Here is an 18,884-nt window from a genome sequence, read left to right as displayed (position 1 = left end):
AAGGTCAAAAACAGACATTGAAGGGAATAAAATAAGAATAGGATGCCAAGGAAAAAAGTACATAAAAAAACAAATTAGTTCTTATAAATTAAAACTATTGCCAAAATAAAGTGACTCAGTAGAAGGTCTGGGAAAAAAAATGGAGAGGGCTAATGGAAGGATATGGAAAAAAATGAAGGTCTGAAAAAAAATGGAGAGGGCTAATGGAAAAATGGAGAAGGATATGGAAGATAAAAGGAATGAATATTTTAAAACATAAAGTCAAGTAACAAATAGATGTGAAATATGAGTAAAGAGAAATTGAGGAAAAATCCCAGAAATCATCATCTGTGTATTCCAGAAATAATGAACAGAGACTGGAGGACGGGAGATAATTGATGACATGATTGGAGAAAATTGTTATTAATTTTGAAGGGGCATTTAGTATGAAGTAGGAATAATGACTGAGAGAGAAAACATACATGTTAGTAATATTTCTAAGTTTCAAAGATAAAGAGAAGGGCTAAAAGGTTCCAGAGTGAGAAACAGGGAGAGAATGATTTATAAAAACTGCAACAAAAAGGAAAAGATACATTGTTAACAAAGAAATGAGAATCAGACTCAATTCAGCAGATCAGACTTTGAAGAACATACATTTCATCAGCATTATAGGATTCTAGAATGACAACAGAATTGTCAAAGTGAAAAAATTTATATGGCTATATGTGAAAGAAAATTATTTTGAGTTGTATTTACAATTTGTGGCTAAAATTTTAAGTCTAAAAAATTACTGGGAGTGTGGCTGATAGGCTTCATGCAGTTGTAAAGAAAGAATTCCCTGAAATATGAAGGGATGGTATGAAAAAATTAGTAACAAGAACTAAAATGTTACATAAATTTTGATAATTGTCAGAATAAGGGTAGAGGTGGATAAAGTTGTCTTAGAATTGTTTTTTTTTCCCTCAGGAAAGGACCAGGATACCCTGGTCGGTTCTCAAATTGTATGCCAACAAATGTTCTTAAATGCTAGCAAAAAATTTAGGGGCAACAACTAAAAGAGTGAGTTATAATAATTACCTGGTACAATTTTCAAAAACACAGATGCTCAAATTCCACCCTGCAGGCATTCTGTTTATGTAGATGTAGAATGGGACTCAACATTCTACATTTTAAAAAACACCCAGGTTGTGGATCAAAGGACACTATCAACAGAGAAAAAAGGCAGTCTACAGAATGGGAGAAAATATTTGCAAATCACATATCTGATAAAGTATTAATATCTAGAATATAAAAAGAACTCCTAAAACTCAACAACAACAAAAAACACAACCCAATCTAACAATGCATAGGAGATTTCTCCAAAGAAGGTATACAAGATATATAAGTGGCCATTAAGCACATGAAGAGATGCTCAGCATCACTAATTATTAGGGAAATGCATATCGGAACTATAATGAGATACAACTTCACACACGTTGGATGACTATTGTAAAAATAAAAGCAACAACAGAAAACAAGTCCTAGTTGAGGATATGGAGAAATTAGAACCCAGAACCCTTGTGCATTGTTGATGGAAATGTCAAGTGGCACAGCTGCTGTGGAAAACAGCATGGTGGTTCCTCAAAAAATTAAACATAAAATTACCATGTGATCCAGCAATTACACTTCCACTTTGGGTATATACCAAAAAGAATTGAAAGCAGAGACTTGAAGAGATACTTGTACACTCATGTTCATAGCACCTGTATTCACAATAGCTACAATGTGGAAGCAACTCAAGTGTCCATCGATGGATGAATGGATAAACAAAATACAGTTTATACATAAAATGGAATACTATTCAGCCTTAAAAAGAAATGAAATTCTGATAAATGCTACAACATAGACAAACCTTGAAGACATTATACTACATGAAATAAGCCAGATATGAAAGGACAAATATTGTATGATTCTACTTATATGAAATACCTGGAATAGTCAAATCCATAGAGATAGAAAGTAGAATGGTGCTTATTAGGGGATAGGGAGGAATGGGGAATTATTGTGTAATGGGCATGGAATTTCAGTTTAGGATAATAAAAAAGTTGTAGCAATGGATAGTGGTGATGGCTGGAAAACTGAATTTACTTAATGCTGTTGCACTGTACTCTTAAAAATAGCTAAAATGGTAAATCGTTTTGTATGTTTTGCCACAATTAATTTTAAAAGCCACCCACAGTGATTATGATACAATTGGCTCTCAACTCCACTTTGAAAAACACTGGATATTAGGTGTATCGGGGAAATTCAGCCAGATATCGGGCGAAATTCACCCCCAATATTTCACATAGGTTTTTTTCTATTTTCCCTAAGTGTCGGCCGGTCTGAGAAATAAAGAGACAGTACAAAAGAGAGAAATTTTAAAGCTGGGTGTCTGGGGGAGACATCACATGTCGGCAGGTTCTGTGATGCCCCCTGAGCTGCAAAACCAGCAAGTTTTTATTAGCGATTTTCAAAAGGGGAGGGAGTGTACGAATAGGGTGTGGGTCACAGAGATCACATGCTTCACAAGGTAAAAAGATATCACCAGGCAAATGGAGGCAGGACGAGATCACAGGACCACAGGACTGGGGCGAAATTAAAATTGCTAATGAAGTTTCGGGCATGCATTGTCATTCATAACATCTTATCAGGAGACAGGGTTTGAGAGCAGACAGCTGGTCTGACCAAAACTTATTAGGTGGGAATTTCCTCGTCCTAATAAGCCTGGGAGCACTACAGGAGACTGGGGCTTATTTCATCCCTACAGCAGTGACCATAAAAGACGGCCGCACCCAAAGCGGCCATTTCAGAGGCCTACCCTCAGGGATGCATTCTCTTTCTCAGGGATGTTCCTTGCTGAGAAAAAGAATTCAGCGATATTTCTCCCATTTGCTTTTGAAAGAAGAGAAATATGGCTCTGTTCCACCCGGCTCACTGGCAGTCAGAGTTTAAGGTTATCTCTCTTGTTCCCTGAACTTTGCTGTTATCCTGTTCTTTTTTCAAGGTGCCCAGATTTCATATTGTTTAAACACACATGCTGTACAAACAATTTGTGCAGTTAACGCAATCATCACAGGGTCCTGAGGCGACACTCATCCTCCTCAGCTTATGAAGATGATGGGATTAAGAGATTAAAGTAAAGACAGGCATAGGAAATCACAAGGGTATTGACTGGGGAAGTGATAAGTGTCCATGAACTCTTCACAATTTATGTTCAGAGATTGAAGTAAAGACAGGCGTAAGAAATTATAAAAGTGTTAATTTGGGGAACTAATAAATGTCCATGAAATCTTCACAATTTATGTTCTTCTGCCATGGCTTCAGCCAGTCCCTCCATTCAGGGTCCCTGACTTCCCGCAACAGGTGTAAAACTTCCAAAAGAAATAAGAGTACCAAGAAAATGTAATTATTTTAGTACATGATAGGAAATACATAGTTGTGTTGGGAAGATGGAGGAAACTCAGAAAGCACGACCAATGAAGTGTCAGAACTAAATCCAAACATAAATATGAATATGTTGAGACTTTTTTTAGAAAGGAGGAAAAAAGTGGGGCTGGCAGAAAGGAAAAATTAGACTCAGGTTTATGCTTATTATGAAACATATATGTAAATAAAAAAGACACAGGAAGTTGAAAATAAGATAAAAAAATCAAATCAGGGAGATGGTAACAAAAATTAAGAATGGATGGCAATGCTAATATCAAATTATTAATAGAATTCAAGACAAAAGGCATTAAGCAAAACAAAGAGGGCCACAGTCCACTAGGAAGTTGTAATAGTCACTACATAACAAAGCCAAAACTCTTATATATGATGAGAAACAGACAAATCCACAACTATAATGGGAAACTCCATATTCCTCTCTTAAAAAATAATAAATTGGCCGGGTGCAGTGGCTCACACCTGTAATCCCAGCACTTTGGGAGGCCAACGTGGGCGGATCACGAGGTCAGGTGATCGAGACCATCCTGGCTAACACGGTGAAACCCCGTCTCTAGTAAAAATATCAAAAATTAGCCGAGCGTGATGGCAGGCGCGTGTAGTCCCAGCTACTTGGGAGGCTGAGGCAGGAGAATGGCGTGAACCCGGGAGGCGGAACTTGCAGTGAGCTGAGATTGGGCCACTGCATTCCAGCCTGGGTGACAGAGCGAGACTCCATCTCAAAAAAATAAAATTAAATAATAATAATAAATCCACTAGGCTAAATAAATATATAAATTACTTGAATAAAAGTTATCTACCATAATTTAATAATTGTGTATACAGATACATCTCATTTTATTGCACTTCACTTTATTGTGCTTCGCAGATAATTGCCTTGTTTACAAATTAAAGGTTTGTAGAGATGTTGAGTCAAGCAAGTCTTCCAGCACCATTTTTCCATGGCATATGCTCACTTGTGTCTCTGTGAGAATGTAGTTCTCACATTATTTCAGATTTTTTCATTATCACATCTGTGATGGTGATCTGTGATCACTGATCTTTGAAGTTACTATTGTATTTGTTTTAGGACACCATGAACCATGCCCCTATAAGAAGATGAACTTAATTGGTAGATGTGTGTGTTCTGACTGCTCTGCTTACTGGCCATTCCCCTGTCTCATTCCCTCCCTTGGGCCTCCCTCTTCCCTGAGACACAGTATTTAAATTAGGCCAATTAGTAACTCTGCAATGGCCTTTAAGTGGTCAAGTGAAAGGAAGAGTTGCATGTCTCTCACTTTACATCGAAAGCTAAAAATGATTAAGCTTAGTGAGGAGGGCATGTTGAAAGCCAAGATGGGCCAAAAGCTAGCAGTTGGCCAAGTTGTGAATGCAAAGGAAAAGTTCTTGAAGGAAATTAAAAGTGCTACTCCAGTGAACACATGAATGACAAGAGCACCAAACAGCCTTATTGCTGATACGAAGAAAGTTTTAGTGGTCTGGATCAAAGATCAAACCAGCCACAGCATTCCATTAAACCACAGCCTAATCCAGAGCAAGTCTCTAACACACTTCAGTTCTTTGAAGGCAGAGAGACACAAGGAAGTAGCAGAAGAAAAGTTTGAAGCTGCAGGGATTGGTTCATGATGTTTAAGGAAAGCAGCCACCTCCATAACAAAAAAGTGCAAGGTGAAGCAGCAAGTGTTGATGTAGAAAAGCTGCAGCAAGTTATCCAGAAGATCTAGCTACGATCATTGTTGAAGTTACCTACATTAAACAACAGACTTTCAATGAGAACAAAACAACCTTATATTGGAAGAAGATGTCATTGAGGACTGTAGTCACTAAAGAGGAGAGTTAATACCTGGCTTCAAAAGATAGGCTGACTCTCTTGTTAGAGACTAATGCAGCTGGTGACTAAGTTAAAGCCAGTGCTCATTTACCATTCTGAAAATCTTAGGGCCTTTAAAAGTTATGCTAACTCTACTCTGCCTGTGCTTTATAAAATGGAACAACAAAGCCTGGATAACAGCATGTCTCTTTACAGGATGGTTTACTGAATATTTTAATCCCACTGTTGAGACCTACTGCTCAGAAAAAAAAAGATTTCTTTCCAAATATTCACTGCTTACTGACAATGCCCCTAGTCACCCAAGTGTTCTGATGGAGATATACAAGGAGATTAATGTTGTTTATGCAGTAACACAACATCCATTCTGTAGCCCATGGATCAAGTTGTACTTTTGACTTTGAACTCTTATTATTTAAGAAACACATTTTGTAAGGCTATAGCTGTCATATATAGTGATTTCTCTGATGGATCTGGTCAAAGTCTGTTAAAAACCTTCTGGAAAGGATTCACTATTCTAGATACCATTTAAGAACATTTGTGATTCATGAGAAGAAGTCAAAATATCAAACAGGAGTTTGGAAGAAGTTGATTCCAACCCTCATGGATGACTTTGAGGAGTTCGACTTTAGTAGAGGAAGTAATTCCAGATGTGGTGGAAATAGAGAACTAGAATTAGAAACAAAGCCTGATGATGTGACTAAATTGTTGCAATCTCATGATAAAACTTTAATGAGGTCAGGCACAGTGGCTCATGCCTGTAATCCCAACATTTTGGGAGGCCAGGGCGGGTGGATCACTTGAGGTCAGGAGTTTGAGACCAGCCTGGCCAACATGGTCAAACCCCATCTCTACTAAAATTACTAAAATTAGCCGGGTGTGGTGGCGTGTGCCTGTGGTCCCAGCTACTCAGGAGGCTGAGAATTGTTTGAACCCGGGAGGTGGAGGCTGCAGTTAGCCAAGATGGCAGCATACCCAGGCAGGATGTATACACAGAAATGACCTGAGAAGACTTTTAGCCTACACCCCATGTTGTTCCCAAGGCTCAAGACACACCCTGCTAATTAGTGAAGGTCTTCCTTACCAGTTTGCAAAGACTTGGGGAGTTGGCTGTCTTTCCGAATGGTAGTTTTCAAGAAAAGACCACAAGACATTAGAAAAAAAAGAAAAGAAAAGAAAGAAAATGAAAATACAGCTCATTCAGAGTAACAAAATAAATCTCTAGAAACTAACTGTCCCTGAAGCAAAACAGGCATTGGAGCTACTAGACAAAGACTTTACAACAAGTGTCTTAAATACTCCAAGAGTGAAAGTAAAACACAGAGAAAGAACTAGTGAGGAAAAGGATATATGAGCAAGATGAGAATATCAACAAAGAGATAGAAATTAAAAAAAGAAAAAGAAAAAGAGAGAGAACCAAACAAATTCTGGACACAAAATTCAATTTTGGAATTGAAAAATTCACTAGAGGAGTTCCAACAGCAGACCAAAATAGGGAGAAAAAATCTGCAAACTTGAAGATAGGTTATTTAAAATTATTTAATCTGAGGAGCAAAACAAAAAGGGGAAGTGAACATATAGGACACTATCAAATGGACCCAATATGTACGTTATGGAGGCCCAGAAGAAAGGGAAAAGGACAAAAGGGTAGATTAAGAAATAATGAAAAGCTCTCCAAATTTGAGGGAAAATATGGATATACAAATACAAGAAGATCAACCAAGTCCAGATAGTATAAACCCAGTGAGATCCACACTGTGGCACATTATAATCAAACTGTCCACAAAGAGAGCATCTTGAAAGCAGCAAGAGAAAAGCAACATGTCATGTACAAGGAATTTCCATTAAGATTATCAGTGGATTTGTCAGTAGAAACTTTGCAATCTAGAAGGCAGTGGGATAATATATTTAATGTATTGGGGGAAAAAAAAAAACAAACAAACTGTCAGCTGAGAAACAAAGAAAAAGTGTTTACCGAGAATTTTATGTTGGGCAAAACTGCCCTTCAAAAATGAGGGTTAAGATATTTGCAGACAGACAAAAGCTTGAGGGAGTTCATTACCACTAGACCAGCCCTGTAAGGAATCCTATCCCTGGTGCAGTGGCTCACGCCTGTAATCCCAGCACTTTGGGAGGCCAAGATGGGTGGATCATGAGGTCAGGAGTTCAAGACCAGCCTGGTCAAGATGGTGAAACCCCATCTCTACTAAAAATACAAAAATTAGCCAGGCATGGTGGCAGGCGCCTATAATCCCAGCTACTCGGGAGGCTGAGGCAGAGAATTGCTTGAACCTGGGAGACGGAGCTTGCAGTGAGCCGAGATGCCGAGATTGTGCCACTACACTCCAGCCTGGGAGACAGGGTGAGACTCCGTCTCAAAAAAAAAAAAAAATCCTAAAGGGAGACCTTCAAGATGAAATGAAAGTACACTAGACAGTAACTCAAAGTCATACAAAAAGTTAAAGATCTCCAGTTAAGGTAAGTACATGGACAAATATAAATACCAGTATCGTAATTTTGGCTTATAACTCTGCTTTTTTATTTTCTACAGGATTTAAAAGACACATGCATAAAATAATTATAAATCTATGTTGACAAGTACATTGATATCAATGTAAAATCAATTGATTTAAGGTTGTTATAACTTTAGGATATTATATGTAATCCCTGTGGTAACCACAACAAAAATATCTAAAGTATATGTAAAAGGAAATGAGAAAGGAATAAAAATATGTCACTAAAAAACATCAATTAAACACAAAGGAAGGCAGTAATGGAGGAATTTAGGGGCAAAATAGTTATAAGACATATAGAAAATAAATAAAGTGGCAAAAATGAGTTCTTCCCTGTTCTTAATTATTTCAAATGTAAATGGATCAAATTCCATAATTAAAAGATGTAGATTGGCAGAACAGATTTAAAAAACAGTGTCCAAATATATGCTATCCATAAGAGACTCACTTTAGGTCCAAGAATATACACAGGTTGAAAATAAAAGCATGGAAAAAGATATTTCATGCAAATAGTAACCAAAAGAGAACAGGAATGGTTGTATTGATGTTAGACAAAATAGACTTCAAGTCGACAACTGTTAGAAGAAAGACATTATCTGATGGTAAAAAGTGGATTCACCAAGGAGATTTAACAATTATATACATAAATTCAACAAACATTAGAGCCCCAAAGTGTATGAAGCAAACATTGACAGAATTGAAGGGAGAAATAGCTCTGCAATAATAATGGGAGACTTCAACACCTGACTTTCATAATAGGTAAAACATTCAGACAGAAGATCAATAAGTAAGGAGAGGATTTGAACAGCAATATAGACAAATTGGACCTAACAGATATATAGAATTTTCCTTCCAACAACAGCAGAATACATATTTTTCTTAAGTACACAATGAACACTCTCCAGGATAAATCATGTGTTAGGCCACAAAACAAGTTTTTAATACATTTTAAAAGATTGAAATCATTCATTTTTTTCCAGTCACAGTACAATGAAACTAGAAATCAACAGCGGAAGAAAAATTGAAAAATTCACAAATATGTGGAAGTTAAACAACACACACTTAACAAAAGGGTTGAAGAAGAATTCACAAGGGAAGTTAGAAAATAGCTTCAAACAAATGAAAACACACACCACAACTTACAGGATGCAGCAAAAGTAATGCTAAGAGGGAAATTTATAGCTGTAAATGCTTACATTAAAAAAGAATAAAGGTCTAAATCAACAATTAACTTTCCACCTTAAGGAGCTAGGAAAAGGAAAAACCCCCAGAGCTAGCCAGAGGAAGGAAATAACAAATATTAGAACAGAGATAAGTAAAACAAAGAATAGAAAAACAACAGAGGCAATCAATGAAACCAAGAGTTGGTTGTTTGAAAAGATCAAGAAAATGGTGGATAAATCTTTAGCTAGATTGACTAAGAGAAAGAAGACTCAAATAATCAACATCAAAAATGAAAGGGGACATTGCTACTGATTTTACAGAAATAAAAAGGAGTTCAAGAGAGTACTGTGAACATTTGTATACCAACAAATTGAATAGTCTACGTGAAATGGATGAATTGCTAGAAATACACAACTTAGGAAGAATGTCATGAAGACATAGAAAACCTGAATATAACTATAACTGTGTAAGGAGATTGAATCAGTAATCAAAAACCTCCCAATAAAGTAAAGCCCAGGACCTTAAGGCTTTGCTGATTAATTCTACCAAGCATTTAAAGAATTTGCACCAATCCAGCCAGGCACGGTGGCTCACACCTGTAATCCCAGCATTTTAGGAGGTCGAGGCAGGTGGATCACGAGTTCAGGAGTTCAAGACCATCCTGGCCAACACACTGAAACCCCGTCTCTACTAAAAATACAAAAATTAGCTGGGCGCAGTGGCGTGTGCCTGTAATCCCAGCTACTCAGGAGGCTGAGGCAGGAGAATAGCTTAAACGAGGGAGTTGGAGGTTGCAGTGAGCCGAGATCAAGCCATTGCACTCCAGCCTGGCAACAGAGTGAGACTCCATCTTAAAAAAAAAAAAAAAAAAAAAAAGAATTTGCACCAATCCTTCTCAAATGCTTCCAAAAAACTGAAGAGGAAGAAACACATTCCAATTAATTCTATAAAGCCAGCATTACCCCAATACCAAAATCAAAGACTCTACAAGAAAGAAAACTACAGACCAATAATCTTTATGAATGTTAATGCAAAAATACTCAGTAAAATGCCAGCAAACTGAATTTCAGCAGCATATTGAAAGGATGATACACAAAGTAGGATTTATTCCTGGAATTCAAAAACAGTTCAACATCCCACAAAAATCAGTGTAATATGCCACATTAACGAATGAAGGAAAAAAGACACATAATCATTTCATTGATGCAGAAAAAGCATTTGATAAAATTCAACATCTTTTTAAAGATGACAAAAACAACACATTAAAAATAAAAGGAAACAAGCCAGGCACGTTGTCTCGCGCCTCTTGAGGTCAGGAGTTCAAGGCCTGCCTGAACAACATGGTGAAACCACATCTCTACAAAAAAAAATATAAAAATTAGCCAGCATGGTGGTGCATGCCTGTAGTCCCAGCTGCTTGCTTGGGTGGCCAAGGCACGAGAATCACTTAAGCCTGGGAGACGGAGGTTGCAGTTTGCTGAGATTGCAACACTGTGCTCCAGCCTGGGCAACAGAGTGACTCCGTCTCAATAAAAAAAAAAAGGAAACTACTTCAACATATAAGGTCATTTATGAAAAACCCAGAGCTAACATCGTACTCAGTGGTGTCATGATTGAATTGTTTTTCCTCTAATATCAGCTACAAAGAATGGATACCTGTTTTTGCCAGAAAAGGACAATTTCATGTTGTACCTAGAGTCATCAAATTCACAAAGACAGAAAAGAGAATGGTAGTTGCTAGTAGCTGGGGGACTGGGGAATGGGGAGTTATTGTTTAATGAGTACAGAGTTTCAGTTTGGAAAGTGCCTGTAGCTATATCGGTGTTATAGTTGCATAACAGTGTGGATATACCTAATGCCACTTAACTGTACACTTAAAAATGCTTAAAATGATTAAATTTTTTGTTTTGTATATTTTGCCACAATAAGAGGAAATCAAGAGAGAAAAAATTGCTATTTAGAAACAACAATGAGGCCGGTTGCGGTGGCTCACGCCTGTAATCCCAGCACTTTGGGAGGCCGAGGCGGGCGGATCATGAGATCAGGAGGTCAAGACCATCCTAGCTAACACGGTGAAACCCCGTCTCTACTAAAAATACAAAAAATTAGCTGGGCGTGGTGGTGGGCACCTGTAGTCCCAGCTACTTGGGAGGCTGAGGCAGGAGAATGGTGTGAACCAGGAGGCGGAGCTTGCAGTGAGCCTAGATTGAGCCATTGCACTCCAGCCTGGGAGACAGAGTGAGACTCTGTCTCAAAAAAAAAAAAAAAAAACAATGAAATTACTGTGGATCAATATTTAAATTCTGGTGCTAATTTCAATTTTTAAATTCATTTATTAAAAAAGAAAGGCCAAAAGTAAAAGAATAATTTAGAAAACTAGAAAAGGAACAAAGTAAAGAAAATAGAATTATACACATTATTACATTATTAAGATAAAAATAAGAACATAATATAAATTTTAACTAATTCATTGAAAAGAATAAAATAGAGACACTTTTGAAAAGTCTAATCTGAGGGAAAAAGTCAAATACATAGAAACACTTAAGCAGAAAGGCCATCTAACCAATAACAATGTTTATTTATAATACTTAATATTTTGTGTACAATTTTATTCAAGTACATTTGGAAGAATAAGGACAAAGGAATAATGGCTGCACTTATTGAGTGTTTATGGTAAGGTAGGAACTGTCATTCTTGGTGCTTTCCATGGATTATCTCATTTAATACTCAGAATATCCATATGTGATAGGCACTATTATACCCATTTTACATATGAGAAAGCTGAGGCACAGTGCACTTAAGTAACTTGCTCAAGGTCATAGCCAATAAGTGGCAGGGTCAGGATCTGAATCCATGTGGTCTTACTGCAAAGCTTACACTTTTAATCAGCCTCTCTCCACAGGCAGCTGTCAAGGAAATTGGTCAAAATGAAAACCACAGAAAAATTCCCCCCCCCCTTTTTTTTTTGATCTTGTTGTATTTTGTACTTTTTCATTAGGTCATCGAGACATATTATTTATCCCAGATTCTTCCAAGCACAGTGTACTGTGCTTTGGTATTCACTGAAAGTTAGTTCACAATAAAACTGAATAAATGGCATTCCTTTTCCTCTCCCTGTCCTTCCACTGACTCTGACAGCCGGAACTGAGAACAGAAATAAAGCTAATGACCTACCTACTGTATAACAGTTCCTCAACATTTGTCTCCACGTGGTGAAAACTCATCACTTACAAATCCTTGCTTTATGGATCAAGAAATGATGAAGTATAGGTGCACAGTAACAAGTGTCTAAAATTTTTGTCTGTAAAGATTAAAGGATGTGCATCCTAATGGAATCTCTCCCATTCACCAAAGAACTGGCTTAAGCATACATCCAAAGGACATTTTCTTAGATCCATTTCTGGTTTTCTTTAGAACCCAAACACATTGTAGGAGAGAAAGGGATGCTGAGCCCCTCTCCTCTGCTCCTGGGTTGCAGAATGGAAGTGAGAATGCAGTACCTTACCCCTGGTGGTGCTGTGTCACAGGAGCCTCCATTTCCTGCTGGAGATGTGAGATTTGCAGGATCCAAGATGTCCTCGAGTAAAAGTCCATTGTGAGGAGGGACAGGTAAAGGAGGCAGAGAGAACATCAAATGTAACATATGGGTGACCTTATAAGTTCAAAGATAAATTTCCCCCAAATTGTGACATTTTCAAGCATATAGGCAGTATGGCCTTGCCCCGGTTCCCCTCAGCAACTGTAACAGGCATTGGGTGCTCATACAGAGCATCCTATAAAGCCTCCATATGAGAGAAGCTGTGGGGAATAGACCTATAGTTAAACCACAGTGATGAATCAGTTTAGAATTTTAATTAGCACTGTGGTCTGTATGGAAACATCTTGGATGCCAGTAAACTGAGTGATTCAGTCAGATCCACCTCATCTATGGATGAGAACTGTAGACCAGCACTTCATAGACTTTACAGTTGATTAATTACTTTTTGCTAAGTTGTGGTTTTTTTACTTTTTAACAGTTTTAATAAAGTATAATTGACATGCAATAAACTGTACATACTTCAAGTATACAATTGATAAGTTTTGACTTATGTACCTGTAAAACCATCACCACAATTAACATAATAAACATACCCATCATCCCAGAATTTTCCTTCTGCCCCTTTGTGACCCACCTCTCCCATTCTTCCCCATCCCCTTATCCCCAAGCAACAACTAGTCTGCTTTCTGGCACTATGGATTAGTTGGCATTTTGGGGATTTTTATATAAATGAAATCTTTGGGGAACAATCTGTAAGCTTAAAGCTGCTATAAAAGAAAAACCTGAATTTAGGAAATGTTTTTAGACAGTGGAAAGTGATGTTTATAACAAAAATGAAGTTGATACTTGTAGGTTTTCTGTAATATTTTTTCTCCTTAATAAGCTTTTTATATGAATTTGAATTTGTGAATTATTACTAAATAGAGCATATTTAAACATAAAATGTTTATTTTTAAATTAATTAAAAATTTAATGACTTTCCATTTTTATGTCCCCAAGTTACCTCTTCAACCCAAAGTTGCTTCACTTGATTTTTGTTTGTATTTTTAATCCTTTTACAGAGCATATAGGATTGGACAATGTAGAGATGTCAAAGTGCTTAGGCTGATATCCTTGGGAACTGTGGAGGAAATCATGTATTTACGACAGATATACAAGCAGGTAAATATGTTTCCCTTTTTCTGTTTCAGAGGTCAACATTTATCTGTTTTCAAAAATTAGGAACAAATTTGTGTAAAATGTAAGTTTTAAATCTTACTGTATCGTGGAATTTAATAAGATTATAAAAATTACCCTTGAATACACTTTTATGAAACAGATTCTTTGGTTCATTGAATTTTTGAGCTGAAAGTTTTCTAGAGCAGTACCTCTTAAACTTTAGTGTACATGCGAATTACCAAGGGATCTTGTCAAAATACTGATTGTGATTTAGTAGGTCTCAGAGCCCATGATGTGGAATTTTTAACTAGCTCCCAGGAGTCCTAGTAAAACTAATCAGCCCACATTTTGAGTAGCAAGGTCACAGCTCCCCAAACTACAGGCCAAGATGTAATGGTTTACCACAAATGGGCTACAGGTGCACTGAGATGTTGGTCCCACAGCTTTCTGGACAGCAAGAGTACCTAAGCCAGTGTGTTAGTTCATTCTCATGCTGCCATAAAGAACTGCCCAAGACTGGGTAATTTATAAAGGAAAGAGGTTTAATTGACTCACAGTTTCACATGGCAGGGGAGGCCTCAGGAAACTTACCATCATGGTGGAAGGGGAAGCAAGCATGCCCTTCTTCACAGGATGGCAGGAAGGAGAAGTGCTGAGCAAAGAGGGAAAAACCACTTATAAAACCATCAGATCTCTTGAGAACTCAATATCCTGAGAACAGCAGCATGGGTATAACTGCCCCCATGATTCAGTTACCCACTGGATCCCTGCCACAGCATGTGGGGATTATGGGAACTGTAATTCAAGATAAAATTTGGGTAGGGACACAGCGAAACCATATCAGCTAGCTGCCAGCCTTGAGTAACCTCTTCTTTTTACACCAGGTAGGTATTCATATGTTACCATTTTCTACATGTGCCATCACATGAAGATTAGGGAGCACTACCTTAGAGGTACATGATGTACATGATGAAACTGGGACCCCAGAGATGCCCCAGTAAATGAAATTATAGGAATAGAACTTAAGTGTGCTAACTACTTTCCTGGTACTTTTAGTATTCGTCCGAAATTGCATTAACTCTTTAATATGCTTGACATATCAATTACTACTTCATTTATGCCTCTAAACAAACAATATTTATTTAGTTTACAACTGGGTGCTTGAGACAATCTGGAATAAGGTTCACGTGTAATCATAAATATTACATTTGAATTGCTTCCTATATGTTCAGTTGGCATCTATTTAAGAGCAAACATCTGCCACATGTGTTGGTAGTTAACCTAAGAATGATCCAATCTTAAATTTATGCTATTTTCTTCATTCTAAAAATAGAATTGTACACAGCAGTTTTTGTTTTGTCTTAAAGCTTTTAGCTCTGTAATAAACAGTTCTTTTTTGTTTTTTTTTTTTTGGTATAGCACAACTACTTGAAAATTATTTTTTTCTAATCTATTTAACCAACCTTGGGAAAAAGTGGGAAGTTACTCATCTTAGGAGCTGTTCTTTTGAGTACTGTCTTAGACTACTCTCAAGTAAGAGTCTTTCCTCAATTATGTAGTAATTTTTTTCAGTCCATTACTATATACATTTCCTTTTTACCTATTCTTGCGACTCATTTAATGAAATGTCTTGTTATAAAATATACATTGTGCAGTAGTATGTGATAAAACACGCTTCAGAAGATGAGGTAATTTAAGAACTTTATATGACACAAATAAAGATAAGATGGCAATCATGGAAGGAAAAGGCACTAAATATGGTTTAAAGATAGTTTGGAATTTTAACCAATGGAGCACACCTTCTAGCCTCCCAGGTTGGCCTTCAATCTTTTGGGGAAAAAAAATCCAAAAATTATGTTGTTTTTTTTTTTTTTTTTTAATTATACTTTAAGTTTTAGAATACATGTGCACAGTGTGCAGGTTAGTTACATATGTATACATGTGCCATGTTGGTGTGCTGCACCCATTAACTCGTCATTTAACATTAGGTATATCTCCTAATGCTATCCCTCCCCCCTCCCCCCACCCCACAACAGTCCCCAGAGTGTGGTGTTCCCCTTCCTGTGTCCATGTGTTCTCAATGTTCAGTTCCCACCTATGAGTGAGAACATGCAGTGTTTGGTTTTTTGTTCTTGCGATAGTTTACTGTGATGATTTCCAATGTCATCCATGTCCCTACAAAGGACATGAACTCATCATTTTTTATGGCTGCATAGTATTCCATGGTGTATATGTGCCACATTTTCTTAACCCAGTCTATCATTGTTGGACATTTGGGTTGGTTCCAAGTCTTTGCTATTGTGAATAGTGTGCATGTGTCTTTATAGCAGCATGATTCATAGTCCTTGGGTATATACCCAGTAATGGGATGGCTGGGTCAAATGGTATTTCTAGTTCTAGGTCCCTGAGGAATTGCCACACTGACTTCCACAATGGTTGAACTAGTTTACAGTCCCACCAACAGTGTAAAAGTGTTCCTGTTTTTCCACATCCTCTCCAGCACCTGTTGTTTCCTGACTTTTTAATGATTGCCATTCTAACTGGTGTGAGATGGTATCTCATTGTGGTTTTGATTTGAATTTCTCTGATGGCCAGTGATGGTGAGCATTTTTTCATGTGTTTTTGGCTGCAAAAATCTCCTTAAGCTGATAAGCAACTTCAGCAAAGTCTCAGGATACAAAATCAATGTACAAAAATCACAAGCATTCTCATACACCAATAACAGACAAACAGAGAGCCAAATCATGAGTGAACTCCCATTCACAATTGCTTCAAAGAGAATAAAATACCTAGGAATCCTACTTACAAGGGACGTGAAGGACCTCTTCAAGGAGAACTGCAAACCACTGCTCAATGAAATAAAAGAGGGTACAAAGAAATGGAAGAACATTCCATGCTCATGGGTAGGAAGAATCAATATCGTGAAAATGGCCATACTGCCCAAGGTAATTTATAGATTCAATGCCATCCCCATCAAGCTACCAATGACTTTCTTCACAGAATTGGAAAAAACTACTTTAAAGTTCATATGGAACCAAAAAAAAGCCTGCATCGCCAAGTCTCAATCCTAAGTCAAAAGAACAAAGCTGGAGGCATCATGCTACCTGACTTCAAACTATACTACAAGGCTACAGTAACCAAAACAGCATGGTACTGGTACCAAAACAGAGATATAGATCAATGGAACAGAACAGAGCCCTCAGAAATAATGCCGCATATCTACAACTATCTGATCTTTGACAAACCTGAGAAAAACAAGCAATGGGGAAAGGATTCCCTATTTAATAAATGGTGCTGGGAAAACTGGCTAGCCATATGTAGAATGCTGAAACTGGATCCCTTCCTTACACCTTATATAAAAATTAATTCAAGATGGATTAAAGACTTAAACGTTAGACCTAAAACCATAAAAACCCTAGAAGAAAACCTAGGCAATACCATTCAGGACATAGGCATGGGCAAGGACTTCATGTCTAAAACACCAAAAGCAATGGCAACAAAAGCCAAAATTGACAGATGGGATCTAATTAAACTAAAGAGCTTCTGCACAGCAAAAGAAACTACCATCAGAGTGAACAGGCAGCCTACAAAATGGGAGAAAATTTTCACAACCTACTCATCTGACAAAGGGCTAATATCCACAATCTACAATGAACTCAAACAAATTTACAAGAAAAAAACAACCCCATCAAAAAGTGGGCGAAGGACATGAACAAACACTTCTCAAAAAAAAATTATGTTCTTAAAAAAAAAAAAAACCTGTAAAAATGTTAGAAAGCAAGAAGAGTTTTCTTGGTGGCCCCAAAATTGTAAGGAGTCCTAAAAGACAAAAGGAAGTTGGGATCAGATTGAAGGAAGAAGCCAAGTTAAACTCAGAAGACGACTACTGAAAAGGTAGGTGCAGCCTCTGGATATTCCAAGTTTAGAGTCAGCAGATACTAAAAAAGAAGGGAGCCTTGGGGTAACTGTGGAGCCCTCTTCAGGGTATCACTGATGGTGTAACAAGACGGTTTAGCCCTTTTAATCCTATCCCATTTGGACCAAATTACAGCCAGCAGAGGTGTCTACTGTCAAGTGAGAACAATAAGTAGAAGTACTGGAAGCAAAGAAGCAAGACAGAGCTCCAAATTTTTCTAATATTCAGAAGAAAGTCCCTCCTGTTGCCCAGAAGACTAATTACTTGCACCCTCCACTTTATTTCAGATAAGCACTGCAGTAGACAGAGATAAGCATGTGAAGTATTTATAGGCAGATGAATAGCCCAGCCAAAAATAATTACCCAACAGTTTAGGAAAATAAACACTTTGAAAAAGGCACTATAGTGGGCTGAATACTGGCCCCGAAAAATATCAATTTCTAATCCCTGGAAATTGTAAATGGTACTTTATACGGAAAAAGGATCTTTGCAGATGTGATTAAATTATGGGTCTTGAGATTCGGGGATTATCTTGGATCATCCACAAGTGTCCTTATAAGAAAGAGCTAGAGGACAATTTGACACAGACAGAAGAGGAGAAGACAATGTAACCACAGAGGCATTGATTGGAGTGGTGTGCCAGAAGCTAAGGAATGGTGGCAGCCACCGCAAGCTGGAAGAGGCAAGAAGTAGATTCTTTCCTAGAGCCTCCAGAAGGAGTGTGGTCGTGGTCCTGCCAACACCTTGATTTCAGTTTAGTGATACTGATTTCAGATTTCTGGCTCCCAGAACTGTGAGAGGCTCAAATGATCCTCCCACCTCAGCATCCCAAGTAGCTGGAACTATAGGTGCATGCTACCACACCGAGCCAATTTTTTATTTTTATTTTTGTAGAGATAGAGTTTCACTCTGTTGCCCAGGCTGGTTGAAACTGTGTTGTTAATTCAGAACTCTCCCACAAAGATAGATTCTAGCCCGGATGACTTCAGTGGTAAATTCTATCAAACACTTAATATTGTTTTTGAAAACAGAAGAAGAGGGAACACTTCCAACTTACTTCACAAAAACAGTAGAATCCTGATACCAAACTTGACAAAGACATTGCAAGAAGAGAAAATGACAGATGAATATCTCTCATGAACATAAATATGAAAATCTTTAACCAAACATCTGTTTTGAGTCCATTGCGCCCCTTCCCCTCAAAAGATAGGTTGAAGTCCTAACCCTTGGTACCTGTGAATGTGATCTTATTTGTAAGTAGGGTCTTTGCAGATGAGGTTAAGATGAGATCACACTGGATGAGAGTGGTCCCTAATCCATTGACTG

General features: G+C 37.6%; 1 protein-coding gene across 13 annotated transcripts in view; it reads left to right on the top strand.

Annotated features, from left to right (window-relative positions):
- The window catches only part of ERCC6L2 (ERCC excision repair 6 like 2), a 184,625-nt gene that overhangs the window by 86,648 nt on the left and 79,093 nt on the right, over positions 1 to 18,884 (top strand). For all 13 annotated transcript variants that reach the window (XR_010148628.1, XM_054658300.2, XM_063787645.1 and 10 more), the window contains one exon: positions 13,546 to 13,645. Coding sequence is in view for 12 of the 13 variants with exons in the window: in XM_054658300.2 (XP_054514275.1) it covers positions 13,546 to 13,645 (100 nt within the window). In the remaining variant the exon portion in view is untranslated. The remainder of the gene's footprint in view (positions 1 to 13,545; positions 13,646 to 18,884) is intronic.

The sequence above is a fragment of the Pan troglodytes genome, chromosome 11 (genome assembly GCF_028858775.2).
Source record: "Pan troglodytes isolate AG18354 chromosome 11, NHGRI_mPanTro3-v2.0_pri, whole genome shotgun sequence".
Lineage (NCBI taxonomy): Eukaryota > Metazoa > Chordata > Mammalia > Primates > Hominidae > Pan > Pan troglodytes.
This window is presented reverse-complemented; position numbering and strand designations above follow the sequence as displayed.